This window comes from Melampsora larici-populina (genome assembly GCF_000204055.1).
Source record: "Melampsora larici-populina 98AG31 unplaced genomic scaffold MELLAscaffold_2, whole genome shotgun sequence".
Lineage (NCBI taxonomy): Eukaryota > Fungi > Basidiomycota > Pucciniomycetes > Pucciniales > Melampsoraceae > Melampsora > Melampsora laricis-populina.
In genome coordinates, this window is record NW_006768766.1 from 1863802 (window position 1) to 1873486 (window position 9685).

The following is a 9685-nucleotide window of genomic DNA, read 5'->3' on the forward strand; positions in this document are numbered from 1 at the left end:
TTTAGAATTGGTATAGTCAAATGGTTGGAAAGTGTTGGTCAAACAAAGATAGTGGGTGTCCAGGCGGTTGCTATCGGATTGGATGGAGGGTGGATCGAGGTATTCCAAGAACGGGACACCCATTTTTTGGGCAGTAAAACAGATAGGGCGTCAAGGTTCGCCCTCCTTCGACTCCATATCGTAGTGGACAGATGTTCAGCCATATAGGCGGTATGAGGCTTTCAGTATTGGCCAGTATCCGCCCTGGTCCGCCATGCGCACGGTGCTCAAGGCCAAATAGTTTTTTGGATTTTTTCATCCTTTCTGCAAGAGACAGTAAGACTAAATCCTACAAGCAAAATGGAGAAAGTTGGGCCTCCACTCCTCTATTACGCCCACCTCGCTGATGGAATTTAAAAGAAACATTAAGTTTAACTAAGCAGCTCTCTTCCGACGCGGCCACGTCTTCGAGAGAGGTCTTAGACGCGCCGGATGGACTTTGATAAGTTTAAGAGTAAATAAACAAAACATCGAGCATGAGATTTCTACAAAATCATTCCCTTTGAAAAGTGAAGTAAATAAAGCCCATAATGGTAAGTAGTATCGTGGTAAATTGTTCATCACAGTAAGAAAAAGTGGAAGTGTAAAGCCTTATCACACCCTTGCACGTTGCTGTGATATGAGACGTGTTGTAAATAATATCGAAATCAGTTCTCATTCACCTCGCATCCAGTTGATGATCAGACTTGAGCTTCATATCCAGTAAATCTTGGCATTGAAGTTTCTATTCTTGAGCTCAAAAACAAAATTTGGTTTGATAGGGGCGAGGAAAGTATATATATAGCCATTAAGCCTCCATATATTCTGGATTCTTGGATCTCATATTAATTCTGATCTCGATGTAGTGAGGCTCTGACACCACATCCTTGGCAACACGCATGCATGATTATATTGTAGCAGGTTCAATGACCCAATCTGGGTAAGATCAATGCAATGGGAATGACTTCTCATGATCCACTCATAACTCATCCACTGCTCTAACTCATTCAAACTTTACTATTCTTATGTTTAACTTTCAATCCATTTTCTACATTGTCAAGAAAAAAAACCCACATATTCTTTTGTATAAAAAACAATTAAATTTCATCATACTAAGCAGAAAAAAAAATCACTTCTCAAACCAAGCTTAACAACAAGAGATTGAGAAAAGAGTGTTTAAGGTAACATTGAAATTTCTAAAACAAAAACCCGAGCACCCAATCAAATCAAAACCAAAGTGACTTTTTTTAATGTTCTTGTTGTTGTCTTTTTTCTATTGACCTAATTTTTGAGCTTTAGCATATAAAGAATCCACCACTGAACCGATTTGTTTTAAACAATCTAAAGTATGATCATAAATCAATTCATTTGAAACCTCATCATAAACTTCTAAACAACCTAGCCCTTGATCGATGATCCCATTAAAGACTTTATCCAAAATCATTTGTGATAATTTAGCTTCTACATCTCTTAATGGTAATTTCACTTGATTCGAAATAAAATTTAATTCTAATCTCGAATATGGTTCGATGATCCTTAATAAGTTTTGTTCTAATAATGTATCATACAGTGATGATAAATGGTTCCTAACAATCGGATCATCCGAAAGTTCTGGCATAATCACAATACATCAACATTTATGTAATACCGCACGCGCGCGCACACAAAAGATAAATCATTTACCTGGTTTGTAAGTCTTGAGAGCTTCTTCGAATTTAGCTAGACTTCGTTCTTGGTGAGCTTTAGCAATGGCTTGCATAGCTTCAGTACCACGACCTGTATACTTTCTAGCAAGTTTCGAATTTTGAATCGTTAAAACATCTTCAGGCTATGATTATCAAAAAGAAAAATCAATACACGAATGCTACATTTGATGGGTTAAAAGGGGTTGAAAGTTGACTCACCAAGTTTAACATCACTTTACACATCAACATACATTTCAATGCTAAAGAAGCGCGAGAATCATCTTGACTAGAAAACCCTTCAAGAGCTTCAAAGAAGTAAGAATAACTGGTTTGGAAAAACGATCAAGTCAATTCGTCTTGATGAATCGAGATGGTCAATCAGAACGTGAAGCTTACGCAGTTTTATAATCTTTTGATTCGGCATGAAGTACACCTGATTGAAGATCAAGTTGTGCTTGTAAGAGAGGAGGACAATAAATCGAATTTGCAGCCGTTCTTGCCGAGATCAAAGCAGCCTAAATCGACCAATCCCGTCAGTTTTGAAGGTCAGAAGAATCAGATCAGAATGATGACTTACATTAGCTTTAGGAGGATCAGATAAAGAATGACGAATTTTGCTTTCTAAGAGATGAACTTCCGTTAAAATCAATTTATCATCTAATTTCTTTAATTCGATCAATAAACTTGAAATCATCCCAAGAGCTTCTTTGGTTTGATGATCCTCAAATAAAAGATTAGATAATTTGATTTCCAAAGATTGTTTTAAAAAGATTTGTGATTCTTCTTTTGACCATTGAATGTTTTCTCTTGTGATTTGAATTTGAATGGAAGATGAACTTGGGTTTTGATTTAAAGGTGGGCTTGAGAAATAATCGATCAAGGTTTTGATCAGTTTAGATGTTTTGGCTTTGGCTATTGAACTCATGAATGATCTACATGATCTGATCGTGTCTGCTAATCCATTCGGATCACTGTTTGATTCCAACATGATAGGGTCAGTTAACAATCCAATACACTAAGAGATTGGTTGTAAATCTTCACTCACTTTTGATCACGGTAGATTTCTCCTAATTTGATCAAAGCTACTTCTTTCTCTCTTAATGCGTTTTCATCCTTGATATCTGAAAAAAGATTAGTATAAGATTAGTGAATTTCTGATGAGATGTGATAAGATGTGATTGACTTACCAACTTGATTTGATATGATTTTGATAAGTTGAGATTGAGCTTGTTTTGGATCTGATTTGATTAAGTTTTCGATTGATTGGATTGAGCTTGACATGGTTTGTTGAGAATGGATGATGGATGGTGAATGGATGGTGTGAATGGTGAAGTAAATGCTGAGTTTAGTTTTTGAAATTTGAATTTGATCGATCGATGACGCGGCTTCGATACAACTTCTCAACCAACTTACACTCTCACTCTACCATCAACCTCAACCACCCACTTGGAACACCTCACTCACAGTCCAGACTATCATCAGCAAACCATGTCAACTTCAAATAACACCAATGCTTCATCCGATCAATCAATCCCATTACCTTATCCTAACTTACTACAACAAGATCGTCGGTTTATCTTAAATCAATCGAATTCTAAACACTTACACGAAAAAGCTTTCGATGAGTTGATCGAGAATATTAAAAAAGATGGTAAGTCCCAAAATCGTCATCATCATTCTACAAATCATTAGCATTCTTATTCTAACTTGTTCATTGATCCTTTTTATTTTAGAAATGGGTCCATTCTTAAAAACAATCTTAGAAGAAGACCAACATCAAATCCCATCCAATCTATTATCTAAAATACCTAAAACCTTACTTCAAGAATTAGAACAAATCAATCAAGAAAAACTTTTATCATTAGAACAAAAGATTAAAGATTCGATTGAAAACTTAGGAGAAACTGAAATTTCGGATTCATTAAGGTCTAAAGCATCTTATCTTTCTCAAATCGGTGCCAAAAAAGAAGAGTGTATTAAAGCATTTGAAGATGCATTAGAAAAACAAGCTGGTTTAGGTTCTAAAATCGATTTAAGATTGGCTTTGATTAGGGTTGGATTCTTTTATTTAGATCATTCACTTATTACTCAAGAATTTGTTAAAACCAAACAGTTTAGTATCTTTTCATATCCTCTTTAATCTCATTTTTTTGATATTAATTCATCTTGGACCTGATCTTGGTGTTTTTTTCTTTGTCTTGATCAGATTAGTAGATTCGGGTGGTGATTGGGATCGAAGAAATCGTTTGAAAGTTTATCAAGCAATGTATTATATGGCCATTCGAGATTTCAAAGCTGCTACTCCTCTTTTGTTAGATACGATCAGTACTTTTACGGCTACTGAATTATTATCTTATGAAGATTTTATTACTCTGACTATCATTTCTTCTGGATTATCATTAGAAAGAAAAGATATGAAGAAAAAGGTCAGAATCTTCATCATTTGATCATTTCTTATTGAATGCCATTCTAATCTGAGTTTGATTTTTAAATTGATATTTCCTTAGATCATCGAATCACCAGAAGTAGTTTCAATCATTTCAGAAAGACCTCATTTAGATTCATTAGTTTCATCAATCTATAATACAGAATATGATAAATTCTTTATTGAATTATCAGAAGTCGAACAAATTTATTTGATTCCATCTCGATTACTTTCGATTCATACTAGGTTTTATGTTAGAGAGATGAGGATCAAAGCTTATAATCAATTACTTGAATCATATAAAAGTGTTTCGATGAAAAGTATGGCTAAAGCATTTGGTGTGACGGAAGAATTTATTGATAGGTTTGTGGTTTTTTTCTTTTTCTTTCGATTTGATTTGACTTGAGTTGAGTCATTTGGGATCCTAATATGTGTGTGTTTTCTCGTGCGGGCGGTTCAAATAGTGAACTTTCTAGATTTATTTCGGCTGGTAGATTGAACTGTTCGATTGATAAAGTTAATGGGATTGTGGAAACTAAACGACCTGATTCTAAAAACTCAATGTATATCTCTGTAGTTAAAAATGGTGATAGTTTATTAAATTCAATACAAAAATTGAGTAGAGTGATTGGTTGAAGGAAATGAAATGAACAATCTCAAAATCAACTCTGTGTTTTTTTCTTTCTTTCTCTGATTTGATTTTTGGTTTAAGAATCGATTCTATTTTTAGTTGTTATCAATGATTGATACTTTTTTTCTTTTGGGTAAAGAAATCATTTTTATTTACATTTTTTTGTAAATTTATTCTCTAACTTTCGAACGAAGACATTGAGTGCTTTTCATGACGTCATGGGACCGATTCCAATGTCATTGAGAGTGTAGAGCAGATCTACAATTCACTACAATGTAACTTATCCGTACGAATTCTAAAAAAACCTTGCCACCAACAAGGGGTTCTATCTATCGTAAGCCATGGTACGAAGTCATATACCCCGATGTAAAGTGAGGAGGTACAGTCGGCTCTGGTTAAACCGACCTCCACACAATTGGGTTCCGAAGCTGTCGGTTTTCACCGAGTACATATCTGTTTGGTCAAAGCATATTTCGTTGAGAATGAAAACTTATTTGGCCACAAAAGTATTGGTTTTCGTCCGAATCGGAAATGAATTGTAACTGCAGTCGCGTCTTAGAACACCGATATCCAAACGATTGGTTCCAAAATCATCAATTTTTACCGAGTCCATATCTCTTTCTTCTCAATCAATTTTCGCTAAAAATCAAGATTTCTTTCACCCAAAAAATCATCCTTAAACATGAATAAATATTTCAAAATTGAAGAATCAAAACCAAATTCAAATGAACCCAATTTAATAATTTGTTTAAATTCAGATGCATTTCAACATCATCCACCGAAAGGTAAAAGAGGAACTCCTTCTAGAAGATTATATGATGATGATGAATGTGTGAAGAGATGGAAAGATGAATTGGGGGACAGATTGGCTAATCTTTTGGAATTACCACCAGGTAAGTGTAGATTTTAAATTTCTTTATATAAAATCAGAATTGATGAAACTTGTTAGGAGATTAACTGATTTGATTTGGTATATGTATTATGATTTCAATCCTAGGCAAGAGATATAGTTTGAAAAATTTTCCTAAAAATTATTATTTATACAAGTATGCAAACTATGGTCCAAGTACCATGGACAAAACAGTCTTGTATGGTAAGACAACACTTTGAAATTGAATAAATATTTTTTGAAAAAGTTTTAATTTTGTTGATTGATGATCTATTTGGATTTTTTGTTTTGAAAAATAGGAGATTGTCCTCCCAAAAGGTTTTGGTCTTATCGTCACTTTGCTAGCTCACATGAATTCCTATTACATCTTTATTGGTTATGTACAAATTCACGTGAAGCAGTTGGGAAATGTCAGTGTCGAAAGTGTACTTCTCGAAAACAAAGGGAGGTTAAATTGTTTATAACTGAATTAGAACAATCAAAACAATCAGAAAGATTAAAAGCTGCAAGAAATCAAAATGATGATGATGATGAAAAACCTTTAAAGAAAGTCAAAATTCAAGAAGTAGATTTATTTCACTCAAGTCCATCTAGTATTGTTTTTGAAAAAAAGATTACTCAAGAATCAAAAGTGATTCAAATTTTATTTTCTGATAACATTAGTCAAATTTCACAAGGAAGTCAAATTAATTCTGAACAATTTGAGATTGATATCTTCCAAGCTTCAAATGAAATTAAAGTTCCTTTTCCTAGTTCTAGTGTTCTCCAGGCATCTGTGCAACCTATCTTTCTTTCTATTAGATCTAAACGTACTCAAACTTCACACAAGCTTCTCTCAAGTGATCCGACCAACACTCAAACATCAAAGGAAAGAGTTCAGTCTTCTAGATCTAGAATTACTCAAGCATCAAAAGGAATCAAAAGTACTCCTCATCTGTCCTCTCAAGCTTCACTGACTGCTGAACCATCATCTCAATATCAATTTTCAATCCAACCAATCAATCAAAAACTAAAAGATGATAAATCATACAAATCAAAAACTCACTTAATCAATCATGATGTTATACCATCAAGTTTACCTCAATACAGATATCTTGAATTAGTTTGGTTTAAATTAAAAAAACCAATTGAAATTCCTGCAAGTATAATCAAAGAAGAAAAATCGATTAAAATCAAACTTTGGCCATCAATTGTACTTTCAATTGGATCAAAATTTAATGAAACACCTAAACCGTTTCATATAAGATTACTTGGAATTCATAAAACTAACAAATCAGTCTTTGATCATGAACTTTTACCATGGAGAAGTTATAATTATGAAAAATTAAGAAACCAACTTAGATGTCAAATTGAAATTAATGAAGAGATTGAAGAAAGTTTGATTTATGAAGATTACCAAATTGCTATGACTAATCTTTCTTATGCAATTCAAATTAGTGTTCATTTACATTCGATGATCAGTTTGAGTGAAAATGATGAAAATGAATTGATTGAAAGTCAAGAATATGAAAATTATGATAATCAAATTTGGTTTGGAGCTGAGGTTTTATCAATTGGAGATTTTGTTATCTTAAATGAAACTATCAATCAAAAACAAAAACAAAAATTTAAAAGTAAATCTGAATTAAAAGAAGATGAAAAGACTTGTAAAGTGATGTTAATTGGAGAAATTCAAAAATCAAATCAATATGATCAACATTCAAACCAATTATATGAACTTACTGGACATCTGTTTACTACCTTAATTTCCAAAAAATCAAACTTAAATCAAATCAAATCAAATTCTAAAACTAAAAAAAATGATGATGAGAATGATGAAATTGCATTACAACCTTATTTTAAAGATCAAATCAATCCATCAAGACTTTTAAGAAGGAATTCTACATCAGGTTTTGAATTTGATTTGATCACTGAAACTGGTAAAGAAAGTGGTATGAAAGTTAAAAGGTTAAGTAATGTGGTAGTAGGTAGAATGTATTCACTTAATCATCTTGGTAAGTTTTTAGAACCTGAAAGGATTCAAAACAGTAGTATGTCAGAAGTTTGTGGTTTAAGAGTTGAAGAAGAAATCAAAAAGTATGTGATTTTTTTTATTTTTGTTTTTATTTTTTAATTGATCATTGAACTAATCAAGATCAAATTATCCTAGTCGGTTGATTATTCCTTCCAGGATTTCAGCTATCTCTTTTGCAATTCAAAAGGCAAGGGAAGACGTAAGTTGATCTTTGATTAACACTTGACATAAGACAATGTATTGATTTAATCTCTGTTAGTTTGAAATGGAGGGGTTCAGGTTCAAATAATATACACATAAATTAGAAGAAAATGGAAACACAAACTAAGATGAAGTATTGGTTTTTCTTCAAACAAGATTTATTTTGCAAGTTTTTTGATTGGATTTTTTCAGCTTTATATTTTTAACTTTCATGATCTTTTTGACAAAAAAAGATCATCTGTTGATCAAATTATTTCTAAATGTACAATCAAGAGTGTGTAAGCTTTCAAGTAAATCACTGTTATCTGTACTAGTAGTATGTATGTAAGGATATCTTTTCTCAGATTCTCAAAACCAAATCTGTTTTTTTTAACAAGTCAATCAAATTTAAAACATGAAGTATTTGTATAATAAAACTTATAAAGATCAAAGTAAAGGATTAAAGTGAAATGCATTTAGTAATGGTTGTTTTGCTACTCCCAGTTGTACTCACAACATCAAGTTTTGACAAGAGACAAACTCTTTATGAGATTCTGAGATGCACAGGAATACATAGCTCAGATAAAAATGCATGATTGATTTTATCTTGTGGTTGGTAACTTGTTCTTAATGGAAGGGACCGGGGATAATTGGACTTGTATATGTGACGTACTGACATTCATTGGATACCTACAGTTACATTTGTTTGACTTCAATGAGCTTATAGCTGTTTACCCATTCAGTTATGTATCCCATAGTGTTCTCTTCTGTCAATTTCATTTCTTCCTTGGATTCTCATTCAGAGTATCATTTCTGCGGGAAGATCACATTTCAGCCATTCAAATAATAACATTTAAGTCCTTGTTTTATTACAAAACTTCCATTTCTTTAAAAAAATTCAAATGAGCCAAGACAATTTCAACTTTAGCATGGATAGGGAGGTTAACAAGAATTTAGAAGCCCTTTCCCTTGCATACACAAATGCTAAGGGCCCGTTTGGCTGGTTTTCCAAAGATTCATTACACAAAAACAAATTTTCAATCTGCCCCTTTTTCAAGGGGCGGGTTGAAATACCTGATTTTTGGTATTACACTTTACACTTCACCAAAAACTCAACCAAAGAGCTTATTGAAAAATTGAAATGGAGGGGCAATTGAGTGTGAAAACTCTTGTTGGTCTCAAAAACAGCCTCAGGGCTGTTTTTCAAAATTGAAGACTTTTTGATAAAAAACAGTTTTTGGTTTTGATCAAATACTGTTGCCAGACGCTGGTATTTTTCACCAAAACCAAAAACCGTATTTGACCAAATACAGTTTTTGGCTTTGGAGAAGTATTTGGTTTCCAGCCAAACAGGCCCTAACGGTTCTGTTGATAAAACAATGTGTTGGGTTTGTTCAGAATTTTCAAAGATGTTTCCTTAAACGGCAGAAAATTGGTACCAGAGATGGTCAAAATTTGCATCCAATCTTATCAAATTTGCTGAGACTGCTTCACTTTCTACACACCAAAATGAAGGCCCTATCCCCGCAGGGCCTGTTTCATCTGACAAAGACCCATTTTTGTTTTTGATCTCACATCAAACCCAGTCTTTCCACCTGACACACCAAGTCAACATGGTTCTTAGGGCAGTTGTAGTCAAAAATCACATAGATCTAACAGAACTTCACTACCTGCTAGCAGTAGTGATTTTCCTATACATGCTCCAAAACAAATTGATGTCACCCAGAAGGTTCAAAATGTTCCCAAAAATCAACAAGAATTTTCTTCACATAGAGGAAAAGAGAAGAAATCTAGGAAGGGCAGTGATGCAGAATCATATGTTTCAGATGCAGATGATAAGCTT

General features: G+C 33.2%; 3 protein-coding genes across 3 annotated transcripts; 2 read left to right on the top strand and 1 right to left on the bottom strand.

Annotated features, from left to right (window-relative positions):
• Positions 1-1291: 1291 nt before the first annotated feature.
• MELLADRAFT_115081 (uncharacterized protein) lies at positions 1292-2984 on the bottom strand (the record flags this gene model as incomplete). The annotated part of the gene is made up of 7 exons (XM_007404660.1): positions 1292-1629; positions 1702-1846; positions 1923-2028; positions 2100-2218; positions 2281-2674; positions 2749-2824; positions 2891-2984. 7 exons carry the CDS (start codon positions 2982-2984, stop codon positions 1292-1294), a joined length of 1272 nt encoding a protein of 423 aa, XP_007404722.1.
• A 454-nt stretch (positions 2985-3438) lies between these two features.
• On the top strand, positions 3439-4764 carry MELLADRAFT_101836 (uncharacterized protein; the record flags this gene model as incomplete). Its single annotated transcript, XM_007404296.1, has 4 exons — positions 3439-3815; positions 3910-4129; positions 4211-4491; positions 4593-4764. 4 exons carry the CDS (start codon positions 3439-3441, stop codon positions 4762-4764), a joined length of 1050 nt encoding a protein of 349 aa, XP_007404358.1.
• Positions 4765-5441: 677 nt separating this feature from the next.
• MELLADRAFT_101837 (uncharacterized protein) lies at positions 5442-8145 on the top strand (the record flags this gene model as incomplete). The annotated part of the gene is made up of 6 exons (XM_007404297.1): positions 5442-5652; positions 5757-5852; positions 5948-7615; positions 7655-7724; positions 7783-7861; positions 8056-8145. 6 exons carry the CDS (start codon positions 5442-5444, stop codon positions 8143-8145), a joined length of 2214 nt encoding a protein of 737 aa, XP_007404359.1.
• Positions 8146-9685: the final 1540 nt, after the last annotated feature.